Source organism: Onthophagus taurus, chromosome 6 (assembly GCF_036711975.1).
Source record: "Onthophagus taurus isolate NC chromosome 6, IU_Otau_3.0, whole genome shotgun sequence".
NCBI classification, from domain to species: Eukaryota; Metazoa; Arthropoda; class Insecta; order Coleoptera; family Scarabaeidae; genus Onthophagus; species Onthophagus taurus.
The window spans coordinates 6,613,384-6,632,667 of record NC_091971.1 but is presented as its reverse complement, the minus strand read 5'-3'; the positions used below and the strand labels follow the sequence as shown (position 1 = coordinate 6,632,667).

General features: G+C 31.6%; 4 protein-coding genes across 6 annotated transcripts in view; 2 read left to right on the top strand and 2 right to left on the bottom strand.

The window, feature by feature from the left end:
• The window catches only part of LOC111428044 (juvenile hormone esterase-like), a 30,722-nt gene extending 26,875 nt beyond the window's left edge, over positions 1 to 3,847 (top strand). For all 3 annotated transcript variants that reach the window (XM_071196569.1, XM_071196568.1, XM_023063444.2), the window contains 8 exons: positions 1,915 to 2,058; positions 2,112 to 2,262; positions 2,315 to 2,509; positions 2,564 to 2,760; positions 2,818 to 2,983; positions 3,032 to 3,210; positions 3,270 to 3,535; positions 3,592 to 3,847. In XM_071196569.1, the coding sequence (XP_071052670.1) occupies positions 1,915 to 2,058; positions 2,112 to 2,262; positions 2,315 to 2,509; positions 2,564 to 2,760; positions 2,818 to 2,983; positions 3,032 to 3,210; positions 3,270 to 3,535; positions 3,592 to 3,784 (1,491 nt within the window). In that variant the 3' untranslated portion in view covers positions 3,785 to 3,847. The remainder of the gene's footprint in view (positions 1 to 1,914; positions 2,059 to 2,111; positions 2,263 to 2,314; positions 2,510 to 2,563; positions 2,761 to 2,817; positions 2,984 to 3,031; positions 3,211 to 3,269; positions 3,536 to 3,591) is intronic.
• A 73-nt stretch (positions 3,848 to 3,920) lies between these two features.
• On the bottom strand, positions 3,921 to 13,216 carry LOC111427842 (gamma-tubulin complex component 3). The gene is made up of 11 exons (XM_023063183.2): positions 12,876 to 13,216; positions 12,613 to 12,794; positions 12,334 to 12,561; positions 12,167 to 12,272; positions 11,390 to 11,892; positions 11,174 to 11,334; positions 10,968 to 11,119; positions 10,722 to 10,914; positions 6,396 to 6,733; positions 6,127 to 6,347; positions 3,921 to 6,071 (listed from the first exon to the last, which is right to left on the bottom strand). Exons 1-11 carry the CDS (start codon positions 12,967 to 12,969, stop codon positions 5,718 to 5,720), a joined length of 2,532 nt encoding a protein of 843 aa, XP_022918951.1. The 5' UTR covers positions 12,970 to 13,216; the 3' UTR covers positions 3,921 to 5,717.
• A 580-nt stretch (positions 13,217 to 13,796) lies between these two features.
• Positions 13,797 to 14,887, top strand: LOC111428024 (uncharacterized). Its single transcript, XM_023063421.2, has 4 exons — positions 13,797 to 13,968; positions 14,025 to 14,221; positions 14,279 to 14,420; positions 14,475 to 14,887. The coding sequence occupies exons 1-4, from the start codon at positions 13,897 to 13,899 to the stop codon at positions 14,853 to 14,855; spliced, it is 792 nt and encodes a 263-aa protein (XP_022919189.2). The 5' UTR covers positions 13,797 to 13,896; the 3' UTR covers positions 14,856 to 14,887.
• A 1,197-nt stretch (positions 14,888 to 16,084) lies between these two features.
• On the bottom strand, positions 16,085 to 19,253 carry LOC111427772 (transketolase-like protein 2). The gene has a single exon (XM_023063069.2). The coding sequence runs from the start codon at positions 18,082 to 18,084 to the stop codon at positions 16,099 to 16,101; it is 1,986 nt and encodes a 661-aa protein (XP_022918837.2). The 5' UTR covers positions 18,085 to 19,253; the 3' UTR covers positions 16,085 to 16,098.
• Positions 19,254 to 19,284: the final 31 nt, after the last annotated feature.

Sequence of the window (19,284 nt, the reverse complement as noted above, 5' to 3'; positions counted from 1 at the left end):
AGAAAGATAGGTAAAGCGGAAAGTTGTTTATCTTAATGAGGTTTAGAGAAAGTTTTTGGTTTTAAATTTTAAAACTTACTAAGATTATTAAATACACGTTATTTTTTCTTAATAATGCTAATTAATTAATTATTTTCTACGTAAATTCTTGTTGACTTTATCTAATTGAAATGAGTTGTTATGTTTACTTGATTAGACTAATTGCATTAATACTGGTTTATTATCCTGTGTTTATTTATAAATAGCGTGAATAACATCATTATTAAAAATATTACATTCCATTTGAGAAAGTATCTATTTGTGTAAATACTTCTTTCATGCAAGGTGCAACAGATCGTAATTTGTTGATGTTTGGCGATTTGCAAATATAATGAAGATCAATTTGGCAATGGGAATTTTGTTTGGGGAACTTCTATTGTGGTTAAAAATACATCAATTTTTTAAGTCCCTTATATCTTACAAAAAGAAGAAACTTTCTACTGTAATGTTTCCTCACACAGATATTATAATCAGTTACTATATGGGGTTTCTAAAATATGCTGCTAAATAATTTAAAACTTTATACTTAAATCCCATTTTAGTCTTCATCATCTTTTTAATCCACTCCCAACTATTTGCTCTCTCATCCAGTACCTAGTCTAATTCCTGATTCAAAACCGCATGTACCCCTAGGGGTTCGCGTACCACTCTTTGGGAAACATTATATCCATCACCTACTCCTTATTTAAACATAGCTAACCTTTTCCAAATTATTTGGCAATGCACAATGTTCATAACCTGACCCAAGAGTCTTTACGTGAGCGTCATTAATTTGCAAAACAAAACTAATCTTTGGCATTCTAAAAGAAAGCTAACCTTACGCAACTTTTTTTACCTGGGTGATTAACATTTAGAAACAAAACTAACCTTACCCAATATTCCTATTTAGGGGGGTTATTAATCTTAGTAAATATAAGCCCTTTCCCAAACGATTTAACATTCGGAGCAACGTGATGACCAGTTTTGGGTTTATACCTTATATTAATTGTAGACTCTCGGCCGCAACCGACCTCGGCTTAATGAAGTTTTTCTGATAATTACAAATATCCCGTTAATTTTGAAACACCCTATAATACTTTTTCAATCTTAAAAACCTCAATGAATTCAACTGATTAATACCTATTACATAACGATTTAATCTATTACGTATTTCGAAAGTCGCAATAAAGTAAAAAAATATCAATAAGGATAAAACTCGTTATATAGCTTCCTTTTATTGCTTGTTAAAGATTATTTTATGCATTAATCGAAGCAATTGTAAAATTCCAATCCTCATTTATAAGAATTTCTAAACAACTTAACTGCATAGTTGTTTACAATGTGTAACCAATAACAAATATTTATTATTTTAAGCTGCATTTAATACTTACCTTTCTGGTAAAACGGTAATTATCATAACGATCGCGGAATGCGTAATTAGGTTGAAATAATCGCGTAGTTAACCTACAAACACAACTTCTTGGGTTAAATTGCATTAGAACGCCATCAAAATAAGATTTACGCGAAAGTGACTTTGTCCTCCAAAATGATCATTCAATGTTGTGCCGATTCGTTTTACTTGATAAAACGCGTTTAATGGATTTAAATTAAGACATTATGCTAAATTTATTATTGCAACATTGCAAATAAAAAAAAACTTAAATTGTTACACTTGAGTTGTTTTGTAGGTGACCATTATAATCACTTAATTGATTATTATTCCAGTTGATTAGTTTGAACTTAATTCTGTAATATAAGGAAAACTTACATTGTAAGAATTTGGTTTATTTATGATAAAGTAGCAACTGTGTGGTTTGCTTCTGGTTTTTTTTAATAATTCTTAGATATTTTTAATTCTTAGATTTTATAAAGAGTAGTGAATCATATATTTTCCAGGCTCCAATTCCAAAAACTAAATGGAACGGAATAATAGATGGTTCCTTAGAACACGCGGTGTGCCCACAAAGAAATATTTACACGAGAACTGATTTAATTGAAGGCGATGAGGATTGTTTATACTTAAACGTCTACACACCAAAAGTAAAACGATTTTTTTTAATATCAAACTGATTAATTTATTCCAATAATTGTAGCTATCTTATTTTGAGGATAATGAACCTTTAGCTGTTATGGTTTGGTTCCACGGAGGTGGTTATCACTGTGGGGGAGGAAATATTACGTGGTATAACCCAACGTATTTATTAGATTACAATGTAATTTTAGTGATTCCAAATTATAGATTAGGTAAAAAATAAATTCATGTTTATCGATCTTTAAGATTTATTAAATCGTTTAGGTGCTCTTGGATTTTTATCAACATTCGACGAAGAATGCCCAGGAAATAATGGATTAAAAGACCAAACTTTAGCGTTAAAATGGATCCAAGAAAATATTCATAAATTTGGTGGTGATCCAAGAAAAGTGACATTATTTGGTGAATCTGCTGGAGGAGCCAGCGTACATTTTCATATGTTATCACCTTCAAGTAAAGGTATAAATAACACTAGACGTGATAATAAAAAAATAATTAAATAATGAATTTTAGGTTTATTTGCAAGAGGAATCGCTCAAAGTGGAACAGCTTTAACATTATGGTCATTAGCACCTAAAGATGAAGGCAAAGAGACTGCAAATAAATTAGCTCAACTATTAAATTGTACGACGGATTCAAGCCGAGAAATGTTAGATTGTTTACGTAAAGTTGATTCTTATAAAATTATTGCTTTGGATAAAAAGTTTATGGTAATCAATTTAATAAAAATCAACACCCTTTGAAATTATGATTTAAGTTGATTTTAGGAATGGGATACAGATCCTATGATACCGTTTAAACCAGTTGTTGAACCTAAAATAAAAGAAGCATTTTTAAGCGAACATCCAATCGATATCATTAAATCAGGAGGGGTTTACGATGTGCCTTGGATTACTGGGTTAACAACAGATGAAGGATCTTTAAGAGTTCCTGGTAAATAACTAATTAATTATCTTTAAATATTATAATTAAGTGTTTTAGGAATTTTTGCAAATGAACATCTCGTTGAAGAACTAAACCAATACTTCGATAAAGTTGTACCAATTGGTTTATTTTATAGAAAAACTTCTCAAAATCCTGGATATATCACAAAACAATTAAGAACGTTTTATTTCGGTGATAAAGTAATCGATATGTCATCAAAACAATCAGTTATAGACGTAAATTTTTTTTTACAATAAATTAATTTCACATTAATCATTAAATTTCTTATTAAAAGATGTTCACCGATGGTTGGTTTGGTTACGCAGCTTACGAAACAATAAAACTACACCGAAAACACACAAAAAGCCCCATTTATTATTATTCATTCAATCATAGAGGAAAATACAGCATGTCTCAAAGATTCGGGGATGAATACAATGATTACGGAGTTTGCCACGCTGATGATTTACAATACTTGTTCCATTTTGATGAATTATTTAATGGGGATGCTAAAGTTTCAAAGATTTTGGCTGAAACGTGGACTAATTTTGTTAAAACTGGGTATTAAAAACTTAATAAATTAATTTTAAACTTTTTAATTTGAAACATTTTTGTAGAAATCCAACTCCAGACGATAACGAACTTGGAATCAAATGGAAACCAATTTCAACCGATGATATGGAATATTTAGAAATAGGTCCAGATGGTGAATTAAAAATGCTGAAAGGATTAAATAAGGAAAGAAATGAATTTTGGAGTAGTTTAAATGTTGGAACAGGGCATGAATCGAACGTTAGAGATGAATTGTGATTATTTATATTAAAATTAGACTTAAAATTATTAATGTATGTAATAAAAATTTCATTTTCCAAAGATGAAAATATTTATATTGGAAATAACCTCCTAGGTTTTCTACACTTATCTTAATCACAACATAATGCAAGAATAATACGAATTTTCTTTATTTAAACTGTATATTTACATCAATACATGAAAAATAACAATTTAACTATAGTCACGTCAAAAGCACATTTTTTTCTTTTTTAATTTTTTAAATAATGGCACATTTTAATTAATCTGTTTTAATAAAGAAATACTACCAAAAGACTTAATACATTTCGATTTTTATATTTTAAATGAGAAAATATATCGAGCTTGATGGACATAACTGTTTCGATTTAGAACGTAAAAACGCACTTAGATTTTACAGCTTTGAAGACGTGCTAAGAAGTCAAACGGTTTAATTATTCCAACTTTGGATATTCCCCACTAAAGTTCTTGCATTGTTTAGTTGCAAATAACTATCAGTATTTAATTTGAATTGCAGGTGTGAAATTCTTAAAGGTATAATTTGTGTAATTTTGTTATTAATTATTAAAGTTTTGTGCTTTTTTAGATTATTTTGAAATTGTGTTTTGCTTATTATAACAACTGATACTTCACCAACCAACGTAACCAGACGGTTTTTCTTACTTCAAACAGGCACTTTCTCTTTCTATTCGTCTTTTATGAAGAGAACTTTATAAAATTAAAAAAGAAATACGGACGGAGGACTTAACATTGAACAGTATCGTCCGTTATAATGGCAAAATCATATGAGTCCGAGTGGATTATATTATTCATTTTTCTTTTAATATTCGGTTTAACAATGATACTAAAATGTTGTAGTCGTCCCAAAAAACACAAAAACAGAACGATCGTTATAATGCGAGCCAAGCCTTGTATACCGAATAGCAATATAGAAACAGTCACAGGCGAACATGACCAACTCAACCCAACCCATCCCAATCCAACCAGGTCGCAGGCAACCGAGTTAATACCATATCAGCACAAGATTTGTACCCAACAACGAAGCGCCTCGGCCGCAAGCGGCAGTGTATCTCCAATGATTGCTTGCACCAGAGGAGTTAATACCATAAAAAGCCAAGATCAATATCTGCAATAACATTTCTAAAGCAACAACCGCTGCTGAGCTAATTGGCACGTGCTGTGACGTAGTGACATGATTTTTTGGACAATAAACGAACTAAGTAAATTTACCATCTTTGGGTGTTAACATCTTTCAAATTACTGAGTTTATCGACAAAAAGGTGCCACTACAGATTATGTTGGACCAGGTTTATAATATTAATTTGATTTGAATATTTATATACATAATTTGTTAGCCTGTAGTAATTAAGATATGTATTCTTAACATTTTAAATAACAAAATTAAACAAAATGTTTATTTAGAATAACAAATACAAGTTATGAAATAGTTACTTAAATAATTATATTTTTGTAAAAATAAAAATCAATAATATAATGGCTGTTGTTACTAATAATAATAAAAAAGTGAAATTAAGCGTTTAGCTACGATTAAAATTTTAGTAACTTTAAGGCGAGAGGTGATCAAATACAAACGACGCAGAAAACAAAGATTTAAAAAAAAAATTAAACAGACCCCTCACCCAATACAACATCAAATGTGTTTATGCTTTCGCTTATTACCCGAATTACTATTATCCGATGTGCGAATCAGTTCGTCAACGCTACCATAACTGCATGAACCCGAATTAATAATTTGTGATCGATCGAAACTGACACATTCCACAAAACTGTACGTTAAATCCGTTAAATTACTTATATTAACAGTTCGCGAACTTTCATCTTCACGTACACAACTAAGAAGAAACGAAGACGATGATGGCTTTACAATATCTTCTTTCCCATCTTCATTGAAAAGATTTTCATAGCCGTTCTGTCATGTAATCTGGTTAAAATCATTGAAATTGAGACGAACGCTCAATAATTGGAGATTCATATCCGGGCTGGTTGAAAGAGAAGTTAAGAAACGCGTAATAAACTCGGTGTATTTCGTGCTGAGTTGTTTCACTTGACATTTCACAGAAGAAACGAAATGTTTAAATTTGAGGGTTCTTTCTTTACTTTCGTATTCATATTGAAGGTTAGTTCCGAAATTACGATGTGATGCACATTTTCTTTCATAAGCCAAAATGCTTTCCAATTCTGATTCCGCCGAGGTATACAAAGCGTCTTGTAACGTTTCTAAGTTGAGGATTAAAGTGAATATTATACCAAGTTGAGTTCTGATTTCCTTAAATTTATTGAATAAAATTAAAAGTTTCATAAATTAAAATATTAGAACTTACTGTATGTGTTGTATCTAATAAAACACCATTTTGTACGGATTCCAAAAAATGTCCGTGAGCTTTTATTACGTGATCCAAACTTTCAGCTTGATTTACTTGTTTTAACATTTCAGCCCAAGAACATTCGAGTACTTCGAATAAAAAGTAATATTGCATTTGATGCAATAAATTAATCATTTTACTTGCTAATACATGTATTAAATGAGACACGGGTTTTAAAACTAAAAAAATAAATGTTAAAAATTAATTAATTAAAAAACAAATATTACCATCCAATCTCCTAAACAATTTCGCACAAGAAATTTGTTGTTTTCTCATATTCGATAAGACGTACTCCATTCGTTTCGTTTTCCACAAACCGCCAAAAAGACATTTATAAATTGGCATGGTGTGCTCAAAAATAGTCCCAACGGGCCCATCAACTATGTAAACTAAAGTAAATGTATCCCAACCCAAATCTCCATGTGACGGATCCATTAAACCCACGTTTAATCTTTGAAGGGTGTCTTCATCTTCAAATTGAGCATTCGTTACTCGTATGGCTGATTCAAGAATTCCAGATAAAGTGTGGCCGTAAAGTTCTTGAGCTGGTTTATTTAATTCAGGACTAAACAAATAAATTTAGTTTACAGTTATACAGTGATCGCCAAAAAGTCAACAACACTCTCTTTTTTTACCTACAACAAATGCCCAAGAAACACGATTTAACCCCTTAACTCAGGGTTGCCCAACCTACGGCCCAGAACATCTTATGTGGCTCACGGGGCCTGTAGTTCATGTACCAGTAGAATATAGATTTTGGCTCGCGCAATATATACCTGGAACCAATGTGGCCCGTGTACAAAAAAAGGTTGGGCACCACTGCCTTAAACTGATTGATAAATGTAATGTAATGATTTTTCAAGATAATCATAAAGAAAAAGAAAAACAGCTTGTGTAAACGGAATTTATTAAAAATATTTCTGAGTATAATATTTATTTGCGTGGGCGATCAGTTGAGACGAATCTGGTTGCGTTTGTTCAATACATTCAGGATTCTATGAATAATAACTCTCAGGTGGATGCTATCTACACCGATCTGACAAAAGCTTTTGACAAGCTTCACCATAACATTCTTATGGATAAGCTGAACAAGTTTAACCTATCTAACGGGCTGTCTCTATGGATTTCGTCCTATATATCTAAGAGATTTCAAGCAGTGAAAGTAAATAATTTCATATCTAGTTTTACTCCTGTTACATCTGGTGTACCTCAAGGTAGCCATCTTGGACCTATTTTATTTCTAGCCTATATAAATGATGTTTCTGAGTGCTTTCATTATTCGAATTTTTCTCTTTTCGCTGATGACTGTAAAATTTTTGCTAGCATCAGGTCTGCTTCTGACTGTATTCGGTTGCAAGATGACATTGACAGATTTGATTCTTATTGCTCACAAAATTACTTATTTCTAAATCCTGATAAGTGTTGTCAGATCACGTTCAGTAGAAAGAGATATAATGTTAACTTCAAATATATGATAGGTCCGCATTATCTTACTCAATCCTCTTCAGTTAAAGATCTTGGCGTTGTTCTGGATTCTAGACTACTCTATCGCGATCATATTACTTCTATCGTTTCTGAAGCTACAAAGTGCCTAGGATTTATCATTAGGATTTCTCGTCCATTTACAAACGTCCGCTGCATTACTTCTTTATATATGGCATACGTTGCTAGCGGTTTAAATTTCGCTTCAGTAGTATGGAGTCCTGCCTATAATATTTACATCGACCTTATTGAGGGCCTACAGAGAACATTTATCCGTTATCTTGCTCACAAATTTTATCTTCCGTACTGCCCTTATTCCCAAAGATGCCGGGTGTTTGGTCTAAGATCTCTCTGTGGCCGTCGACACAGTACGGACCTATTGTTCCTGTTCAAACTAGTTAATGGAGTTCTCGACGCTCCGGTTCTTTTAGAGCAGATTCACTTTAATGTTCCTTCTTATGCTACTTGATCACCATTTTTGTTCAGACTACCTGCTTCTGGATCTAGTGCACATGCTGGTTCACCTCTGTTGAGACTGATGCACACTTGCAATGTTTATTGTTTCAATGTTGATTTCTTTTGTAATTCAATGATGTCGTTTAAAAAATCCGTTTTAACTTTAAGTATTTGTCATTAGTTTTTTCTTTGTAAAATTAATTTACTCGATCGAAACACATTCGTTTACCATATTTATATTAATTTCTTGCGGGTGGTGGGGCAGAAAAGAAAAGCAACATAAATTTGTTCTTTCTTATGGTCCTTCTTATTCTGTTTTTCTATCCGCGTAATATCGATGATTATGTGGACCAATCCAGTCTCTGTGTTTACTTTCTTTTCTGCTTTGTGCTTGCTGATTTAATTCCATTTTTTTTATTGTTTCATGCTTTTGATAAATTTTTTAGTTTTTTTTTTGTTCTTTCTTATGTAGTCTGTTTTCTTTTCTTTTCTTTTATATTATTGTAGTGGACACTTTTTTGGGATTTTTTCCTGTACGTGTCCCGAATATGAATAAATAAAAATAAAAAAATAATATATTTTGAAACATGGAATTACACAAAGTCCAACATCACATTCCTTAAAGCAGTATCTTGTTTCTCTCCTGACTTTCTTCTCTCGTTCAACCTTTTTAAAACAGCAAACAATACATTTTCTGCTTGCACTTTGTTTATTTTTCGTTGGAGGCACAAAATCGGGGAAATGGCGGTCCGTCAGTCGCAGTGGATTTGGTGTTGTTCCTGGCCGTCCTCTCGCTGATCTTTATTTTGTTCAATTAGTGCCTCTGCCAGATCCAACAGAAACTGTGCATGTAATTTGCTGCCTCCATTTTTTCTATAAAGCACATGACAGTTCCAAATAGTTTGATCCAATAAATGAAAGAAGATCTTCATGTAAAACTTTTTCCCTCTCTTTCTTGAAATTGAGTAATCTGTGAGGTGTTGATCAACGCTTCCCATTATATGATTATAGTCTAAGATGGTCTTAAGTTTTTTCACCGTTTTATTTGCTTTGATGAGATTATGAATTGTAGATAGTAGTCCCACATCTTTTCTGTCTTAAATGTACACACCTTTCCTCGTTGGTAGCCAATAATGTATCCTTTGGCTAATTTAGTTGACTTCAAATTTGCAGGAACGTCCTTACGCCCCAACCTCAATGTTCCATATGTATCTGTTTTGTGTGTTATCAATAAATCTGCTAGTTGAGGAGACGTATAAAAATTATGAGTAGTTAGACAATCCTTTTCCTAGCAGATCTTTTATAAGAGTCATACCAATTTCTGTACTTTTAGGTAAATTGTTATATTCGATTAACAATAAAGTATCTTTCACTGTGTATATGATAATTTTCCATATATTCACAAAGTAAGAAACTTTTTATTGCAAAACTAGCGCGTTTGAACGGAATATATCGCTTCCAGTTTAATCGCCCCTTACAAAACAGTAAGCTGTCGTTTATGGAATTATCTCTTTCTGGTGTAAGCATTTCGGCAAAACGTATATTCAGGTAATGGTAAATAGGCCAAATTTTTTTCGATTATAGATTGGGGTATTCTTCTATGCATGCCATTTCTTCAAAATGAATAAACTTTCTCAAGAGCGTAAATCTTGATACAGGATAAATCCCAATACGCGATGAACATGTCAAGTCATATGATATGATATCCAGAAAAAATGCGTTATCTGAAAATATTAAATCAAAATAGGCGCTGAAATAATGCCGTTGACAGCTTTAAATGTCAAAAAATTGACAGATTAAACAAATATGGCGCAATTAAGCGAACGACATAGAATCCAAATATTAATGATGTATGGGTAAGTACGGTGATAGAAAACGCACTCAAAGTGAAGTTTGTACACTGTTCAATAATACATATTTACCCAGATTCACAAATTAAACAATCCACAGTATCCAAAATTTAAAAGAAAATTCTTTAACACCGGAAGTGCTAAAACCCTTCTTAAAAGCCAATGACAAAACTACATTAAATGATGTCACATTAATTTTTCATAATTGTTGAAACTGTCATATTTATGACATTTAACGGACCGTATCGCTATTGATTGTAATTCGCTGATTTAATATATTCAGAAAACGCATTTTTTCTCGATTGTTTTCTTATACAACCATATCATTTGATATGTTCATTGCCTAAAGAGATATATCCTCTATTAAAGAATGCAAAAAAAACATGCATCCCATTTAAAATAACAATGTTGGTTGCTATAGCAACGAAACAAAAACAATACAAACAAGCAAATATCGCCAAAAAATGCGCCACGATTAATAAAGAAACTTGCATTTGAAACATTTTTCTTTAAAACCACAAATGGCGAAGTTATTGGCTATATTCCAGACATTTGACCCACCCTGTATAAAAAAAGAGGGTCTCATATATCCGCGAAAAATAACATCCATAAGTTCAAATCACTGTAGGACAATTTTAATATGAACACTTTAGTATGAAAGTATCGCGTACGTTCATATCAGTTAAGGGGTTAAGCAATTAGTAAAATGACGAGAATGTTGTTGACTTTTTATGGGACACTATAATTAAGATAAAAAGAACTTACGCAAGAAGTTCTAAAAGATGTCGAATAAAATCACCTTGACCCAACAACAAATAACGCCTTAAAGCTTGTAAATGTTCCAATAAACGAAATTTATTTTTCAATAAGTTTAAAACCCTTAAAGATGTTTCGCGATAAACACTTTCTAAAGCTGTGTGTAGCTCTATCGATTGTTCCGGTGAAAATAACGCTTCAGCTGTATTAAATAATCAAAATTAATGAATAATAAAATAAGATTAATTTATTTACCAGAAGTTATAGCGAAAAGTTTCTGTAAAGCATCCCTTCCTGGTAACTCCTCCGAATCTTTACAAATTTGCCTTAAAAAATTTATACTTTTACCTGTAGCCAAAATTTTATTGGCCTGATCAACAGTAATAAAGGACGGAATCATTGATTGCCTACAAATACATCCTTAATTTCCAAAAAATTTATGATTGTAAAAACAAACGAACCGAACGTAATATTTATCATACCAAAGTCGTTCAGCATTACTAACATTTCGAGCTTCTATAAAAAATTCACCACAAGGATCATTTATTTCTCCATCTAATAACCATTTAGATAACATTAAATATAACGGTCTGCACACAGCCGATAATACCTTTTCGGATACCTTAAAAAAGAATTGCATAAAAAAAATTGCTTTTTAGATATTTATTTATTATTACTTTTTGAACGCATTGAGCCCCATGTTGTAAAAATCCATGAACCATGCTAACCAGGGCACCCCCTTTTTTATCACTACATTGTTCAGCAATATAAGCCAACCATTGTAAATGCATTTGAGGCTCCGCCACCCAAACAGACATTCTTCTCAAACTTAACTCAGAGTGATCATAACAACCTTGTTTTTTCGATTGCGCTTGCAACAGAGCAACCATTTGATAATAACTCGTTAATTCCTCCCTTAAAATTGCAATTAACGACTGCCCAATTAAACCAATTTGTTTATCAGCTTCATCACAATGCTGTTTTAATTGATTATGTAAAAATCCAACACACGATAACCTTTCAATTAATCCACGTTGTATAGGAGTCATTCCTTTCGACGCTTTACCATCAATTGTAAATCCAAGACCACCAGGTTCTTTTCTAAGCACTTTACCTTCAATTCCTTGAAACGAATAGATAACTTCTTGAATTAATTGACTTTCTGATACACTTATTGTAGCTATAAATTAAATTATTTAATTAATAAATCATTGTCAGATGTACAGCTAAACCAAAAACTTTCTAGTTTTAAGTTTAGTGATAGTGTTAGCCCTAGTTTTAGTTGTTGTTCAGTACTAGAGTATTGTATATTCTTATTGAACTAACACTAGACCTAGAAATTTTTGGGTTTAACCATCTTAAAATGTTTTTAGTTCTAACTCTAATGATAATTGTAGTCACAGTACAACTAAACATTTGGGTTTTTATAAAATTACTAAATAAAACTTATTTACTTCCACTTCTTGATGATTCTATTGATGAACATCGATCTTTTAAAGCATGTAAATCATGATCGCTATTTGACCAGATTATTGAAGGTACTGTTGTTGCTTGAGACAACTAAAATAGATTAAAAATATCACAAAAATAATTTTAACAACAAATACTTTAAATTTATTACTTGTGTTCTACTAGAAGCTGATAAATTCTTTCCTAAATTTGCGGAATACAATTTCTTTACACTTCCCTTATTATCATCAGGCAAAAAGGTTTGTGATTTAGATGAGTTAATACTCGATTGTGATGTGACTTTTTCCAACATGCTCCATTGGGTTAAGGTTTCGCTTTGCGATTGTGAGGCGAGGTGTAAGAAAAATAGTAAGATGGCACATTTGTTACGCAAAATTGACTGAAAATAATAAATTAATTTTAATCAATTAAAAGAAGTATGTATATTTACCGTCTTTTGAAATTTCGCATATAATAGATCAAATTTTTGAACGTTGTTACTCGGTTCTAAAGATAATAAAAATTTTCGAATTTGAGCGACGACGTATTGTTCGTCACGCGAATTAAACGGTGGGAATTGATGCACAGACGTTAAAAACGTTATAGCTATTCTAAAATATTCAGCTGCTAAATCTGTAAAAAAAATTTGAGGTTAGGTTTTAATTTTCACACTAAATTCTTTTTATTGGACAGATGCTTTATAAAATATCTTACCTTTATCATTCTTAGCGAAATGATTGCACAATTTAGTCGTTAACGCTGGTACTTGAGCCAAAGACTCTAAATTTTCCACCGGAATTTGGCTCATGATTAATTTCAACTTGGTTGGATTCCTTTGGTTACACGCGCATTTTAACTTTTAAAATTACCTCAATACCGCTTTTATACAACTTTTTTTTTTTAATTTTAATTTGTTTCGTTAAATATATCCGTTTTCTTTTATATGTTACTGATGATAAACAAATTTTCAAATTTGACTGTAAACTGACATTTAGTTGGGTTATGAACCGAAAAAAATTAATGATTTTAGCGCCATCTACAGCTAATTGTTTAATAAGCGGGAAAGTTAAATTTTGTTGATTTCTTTGAATAAAATTGTGAAAAATTAATTTAATGCTTTCAAAGTTAGCTAAATTTAACAAATTAATAAAGTTAATTGGTGTTGAATTAATTAATAAAGAGGAAATATTAAGTAATTTAATAAAATGATGTCACATTTTGTTGTCAAAAAACGCGGGAAGTTCAAATTTAAATTGGTGATATTTAACCTTCCCAATTACCAATAAAAACAACGTCAGACAAAAGATGGCGCTAGTTAGAAGTTATTAAACTTAAAATTTATTTCACGAATTTGCCGTCTTGAGAGACGTGTACGGCTGAACCAGAATGTTTCCAGTTCTAATTCTATTTTTGGTCGTATTTAACATTTATTAGAATTGTTATTAATATCAGTCAACAATCAAATGATTTTGTTCAGTTAAATGTAGCTGGTCAACAAAAGATGGCGCTAGTGAGAAAGAAATTCAAATTGTGTATACAAAGTTTCAAAATAATAATTTAAGAATCTTTTGTGGTAATATAGAAATTTTTTTATTTATTATAAAAAAGTTTCTTTTTAACATCTTTAAGGAAAATATTGAATTTAGTCGTTGCCGAGCAACATGTAAACACAAATGATATCTCCATTATGTATTACATTACCAGTATATATTGATTTTATATTTTCTGTGTGAACATGTTATCAAAGCGAGAAAAGTTATTAATAAGACCTTGGCAACAACGGAGATATGATAATCATCGAAGAAAGGTAAGTTTAATCTGTGTGTTAATATTTGCTTATTATATGAAAATAAAATGAATAAGGTCCAATCAGCTTTACCAGCAATTGATAACAAAACTCCACAAAACAGGCCTCATATAACAGTAAAATTAAAAAAATGTCAACAAGAAGTTGATAGAACGGCTAAAATCCAAAAGGATAATTTTATTTTGTTGAAAAAGTTGTCTTATATCATGAAAACGAATCGTGTTGATAATTATTGGAATACACCACCCCCAAAGTAATTAAAAACCAATTCACTTTAATGAAAATAAATTATTAATTGTAATATTTTTAGTTTTTTAAATCGAATTTCAATGTACGATTTTCCCCAACGTAAAAAAATCGTTTATATGGAAGAAAAACCCTTTGAAAAGACGACTCATATAAGAAAATCGAAATGTTCAGCTTGTACTCCAAAGCCACCAACACCCCCAAGCGTAACTATAAGATAAAAAAATAATTTCAAAGTACTAAATAGTTTTTTGTTTTAGATTCCTGAGGAGCGAATTCCTTGGGAACCTAAAAAACCATCGATTTCACGAAAACGTTCACAATCGGTTCCTCCAAAACGTTCCGTTCCAATAATCCAAGAAAAACTAAAAGATTTACAAGAAAAAGGTGTAAAAAGTTCTATTAAACCTGATTCAATTCGAAGTAAAAGTTGTAAGGCGAATCAAAGATTTTTAGAACGAAAAACAATTATTGAAGATGAATGTCTCAAATCACCAAGAAGTTTTTTGTTGGAAAAGGGAAATTTAAAATTGTCCATAAATTTTCCTTCTGATACATCTGTAACTGTCCGTGATGGTTTGTTGGAGTACCCACTTTTTAAAGATGATTGTTATTGTACTTCAATGGGAAAGGTTTATTAAACACCTATTTAATAATTTAATAAATTTTACAATACAAAAATATATTAGTTTAATATTTTTTGACACGCATAACATTTAACAGCGTTTGACATCGCTGTCTTATCAAACGATAAGAGCATTAACTTATTGCTGTATTTTACCTTTTATTAGACGTAATATATTGAATTTGTTCGAGATCGATTTAAAAAATGTCATATTACTTAAAAATAAAGATTAGATAACTCCCAATCAAATGACAAATTAAATATAGAAGCAATATAAATAGACCAATATAAAAAACAAATTTTTTTTTGAAATATTGTTAAGCTGTTAATGCACTAAATCTGTTCTTAAGATATATATCCTGGTGCTATCAAAAAGTAAATATTTTCTTACGAACTGAGTGTTTAGAACGCAATCGAACCGCACTTTATCAATATTTATTAATTCCAGGTAAAAGGATCCTTTCATAGTTTCCCATATATAAAGAGTTGGATTTAAAAAACTCTTAATCAAATTTGCTTTAAAATGTTTTTTATTTCATGATCGTCATCGGTCAATTAGTAGTTAGACTAGCGTTCCATCATCTACTCTTGAAGATGGTATACTTGGTCTCCCCCCCCCCCAGGGAATGTTTCTCCATGAATACATAGATTTCTTCAAATTGGCAATTTCATACCTTATTATATGTATATAGGAGTTGCATTATCTTAGTTTATTACATTGTGTTTGTTCTTACTAGCAATGAATATCCAGAACAAGTTAAGCCTAGCGCAAGATCAATCACCTTCATCTTCAATTTTAGACTCAGGCATGGTAACTAACACGAGGTGGGTGACGACTCTTCATCTAGAATCAGCTACAAAAAAAAATTTCTCGGACCCTTTAGGATACTTTCGCGGCACTTTCGGGGTTCTAGAAGAATATAGAAAACCAAATGACTTCAACAACGAAATTTTTATTTACAAAGATAGATGCGTTTCGAAGAACTGTTGTCGATCAATACTGCTGGAACTGCTGTAAATTGACTTTCATTTGTATTTGACAATTGACGAGCCTTCTCATGAAACCGCAAGGTTAAGGTTAGACGGTGTCTTGACCTTGGGGTTCTAGGAGGAGGTTCGTCAATTGGCAAGTACTTATTACTACAAGATTTTGATCAAAAATTGGAGATCTCCGAGCAAATATTGTTTTTGGGAAATGTTAATGTCTTATGTTAATTCGAAGATAAATATAATAAAAAATAAAACTCAAGATTATAATTTTATTTTAAATTTTCGATTGTATTAGTGTTAGTATCTCCAGCTTCCGTTGTTTGAGTTATTTTCGATGCTTCATTTTCCTCTGATTCTCCAAGATCAGTTTTTATATTTAAAAACTCCTTAATCATCAACACAATATTACAGGTAGATACTCCAAAATAATCCAAAAGTTCACGCGGTCTTCCAGATCTTGCCATTTTAGGAATAGCAATTTTTTTTAATAAAATATTTGGTTCATCAGCAACCGCAGATAAAACAGCTTCTCCAATTCCACCTTCAGGATAATGTTCCTCAACCGTAATAATTTTCCCTAAAGCCTCTTTGGCGTTCTTTTTAATACAATCTGCGTCTATTGGTTTGATAGTAAATAAATCGATAATACGAATGTGAATTCCGTCTTTTTCTAATTCTTTGGCAGCATTAAAAGCTTCGACTAAGGTTATTCCGGCGGAAATTAATAATACTTGATCGTCTGAATGTTTTAATAAAACTTGGGCTTCTCCAACTGCGAAATGTCTATCGTTTGAGTAAATAACTTCGTTTTTAGGTCGCGTGAGTCTTACGTAACACATTCCTTGAATGTTAGCGGCAAATTCAACTGCTCTTTCTGTGGCAACTGCGTCGCTGGGATAAAAAATTGTACAACCGGGAAGCGTTCTAAACATTGCAATATCTTCCATGGCCATTTGGCTTGGTCCATCTTCACCTGTACTAACTCCAGCGTGTGTACCACATATTTTAATGTTAGTAGATGATACTGCACCCATGCGAAGTTGATCGAAAGCTCTTGTAAGAAAAGAACTAAAAGATGAGATGAATGGGATTAAATTTGTTCGACAACAAGCTCCTATTGCTGCCGAAACTAAGTTTTGTTCTGCCATAAAACAATCAATGTGTCTTGATTCATCATATTCTTTTAGTTTTTCTGAATAAGTTGAATTTCTGACATCGGCGTCAAAAGAAATTATTCTTTCGCTGGTTTGAGCTAGCTTAATTAAAGCGTTACCGAAAGCTTCTCTCGTGGAAATAAAATCGGTGTTGATGTAACAAGGAGGAATAGATAATTGAATAGCGCCCTTATTTTCAGGTATTGGATAAATCCAATCAGGTTCGTGTATTTCTAAGAAAGTTTTTCCTTTATTAGTAATTAAAGATTCTATGTGTTCAACTATTTTATCAAATCTTTCGCCCAATAATTTCCCATGAAAATTACTAACATTTTCCAAATTTAAAAAATGTTTTCCTTTAAACGTTTTGGCTATAATACAAGTTGGTTTCAATTGTTGACTTTCTGCCTTTTCGAAAGCATTTATCAGCTCTTCAACGTTATGACCATCCACGATGATGCTATTAAAACCAAACGCTTGAAATCTTTTTTGGTAAGCATTCGTGTCGTGACCCAAAGGGGTTTGTCCGGTTTGTCCTAAACGATTCACATCAATAATCACGCATAAATTATTGAGTTTATAAAAACTGGCGAAATTACACGCCTCCCATATCGCACCTTCGGAACTTTCAGAATCACCAATAATACAAAAAATTCGATATTTCATGTTTTCGATTATTTTGCCCACATAAGCCATTCCAACGGCGACTGATAGTCCTTGACCAAGAGACCCAGTTGCAAAGTCGATAAAATTTAATCTCGGCGTTGGATGCCCTTCTAAATCAGAATAAATTTGGCGCAAGTCTAATAATTTTTCTTTCGGAAATAATCCAACTTCAGCCCAAGCCGCGTAAAGAATCGGAGCTGCGTGTCCTTTTGACAAAATCAACCGATCGCTCGCAGGATCTTTAGGATGGCTCAATCTGAATTTCATAACTTTGTAAAAAAGCACTGCTAAAATTTCCGCTACGGAAGAACAAGAGGATGGGTGACCACTTCTCGCGGCATTTGTCGATCTCAATGCGGATACTCTTAATTTGTTAGAAATGTTGTTTAATTCTTGTATTTCTACGGGTGATAATTTATCGCCGTTTGTCGACATTATTTTTTGTACAAATAATTTTTGCGACAATAATTTTTAATATTACCCACATTTACCACTTGAAAAATTGTAGTTTATAACAACATTTGAATTATTAATATTTAATTTAAATTGTCAAGTGTGACAATTAATGTTACTATAATGATAAAAAATTGTTATCAAAAGTAACCTCGATGTCATTATAATTGATGAAGTATTATATAACATACTCTAGAACCATGAAATAATCCAAGAACTGAAGATAATAAAAGGAGAAATCGAAAAACCAGAAGAGACAAAGTACGAAACAAGAAGAGATAGAAGAGAAACAGCTGAAATGGCATCAAATGGACCACCTGGTTCGGTTTTCCCCATCGGTGGATGGGAAAAACACACAAAAAAAAATTCAATATGAAACCAGAAGGAATAAGATGAGGGGGTGCAGCAAAAATCCAATGGGGAAAAGTAATAGAGAAAGTGGCGTTGAAAAGAGAAAAGTGGCACCGAAGTACGAAGATTTGACATTCATTAAATGTGGTTAAAGAAAAAAAAATATTTTCTCGCAATCGATTCGAAATAAGAAATGAAGCTTTTGAGGTTAGGTTATACCAAATTATAAGCTTCCAGAATCTACATTTTCATTTAATTTTGAGTGTATCGATGCCCATTAAAATGCGTGAAAATTCTAGGAAATATATTAATTTAAACGCTGATTAATCTTTGCGGTTTCTTTAAGATAATTTCAAGGTGAAAAAGCAATTCCATGTAAATTAACGTAATAAATGAACCAACTCATTTTAAACCTTTTCTGTATACCAAATTATAAGTATTTATATACGTGGCTAAAAATACACGTAATCAACTCAACTACCTGGTAAATAATTTAATCTGATATAAATATTTTAGATCTACCATTATTTTGAAAATAGCCTTGAATTTTTCATTACAACATTACATTTATTCAATATTGATTAAAAACTCCAACAAGAGAAACAATTAAAAATGAGTCATATCTTATGACCCCCCATTTAACCCACCATTTATGACGAAAACATCAAAGTTAACGAATTTTAATTATTTCAACAATTTGATATCAACACTATTTGTATCAAAAAATCGAAACTAGATATATAAACTATATGAATAGATTACAAACTATATAGAGTTATATATAACTATTTTTCCAGATATAAACGAACCTACTAAACGTACGTTGTAGGT

What these genes read in the sequence shown, in the direction of transcription:
- LOC111427772 (XM_023063069.2), bottom strand. Translation starts at nt 18,084, where the DNA reads ATGTCGACAAACGGCGATAAATTATCACCCGTAGAAATACAAGAATTA.
- LOC111428024 (XM_023063421.2), top strand. Translation starts at nt 13,897, where the DNA reads ATGTTATCAAAGCGAGAAAAGTTATTAATAAGACCTTGGCAACAACGG. An exon ending in TGGAATACACCACCCCCAAA is followed by an intron (nt 14,222 to 14,278) that starts GTAATTAAAAAC and finishes TAATATTTTTAG; the next exon opens with TTTTTTAAATCGAATTTCAA. An exon ending in AGCCACCAACACCCCCAAGC is followed by an intron (nt 14,421 to 14,474) that starts GTAACTATAAGA and finishes TTTTTGTTTTAG; the next exon opens with ATTCCTGAGGAGCGAATTCC.
- LOC111427842 (XM_023063183.2), bottom strand. Translation starts at nt 12,969, where the DNA reads ATGAGCCAAATTCCGGTGGAAAATTTAGAGTCTTTGGCTCAAGTACCA. An exon ending in ATGCGAAATTTCAAAAGACG is followed by an intron (nt 12,562 to 12,612) that starts GTAAATATACAT and finishes TATTATTTTCAG; the next exon opens with TCAATTTTGCGTAACAAATG. An exon ending in CATCTTTTAGAACTTCTTGC is followed by an intron (nt 6,734 to 10,721) that starts GTAAGTTCTTTT and finishes TTATTTGTTTAG; the next exon opens with TCCTGAATTAAATAAACCAG.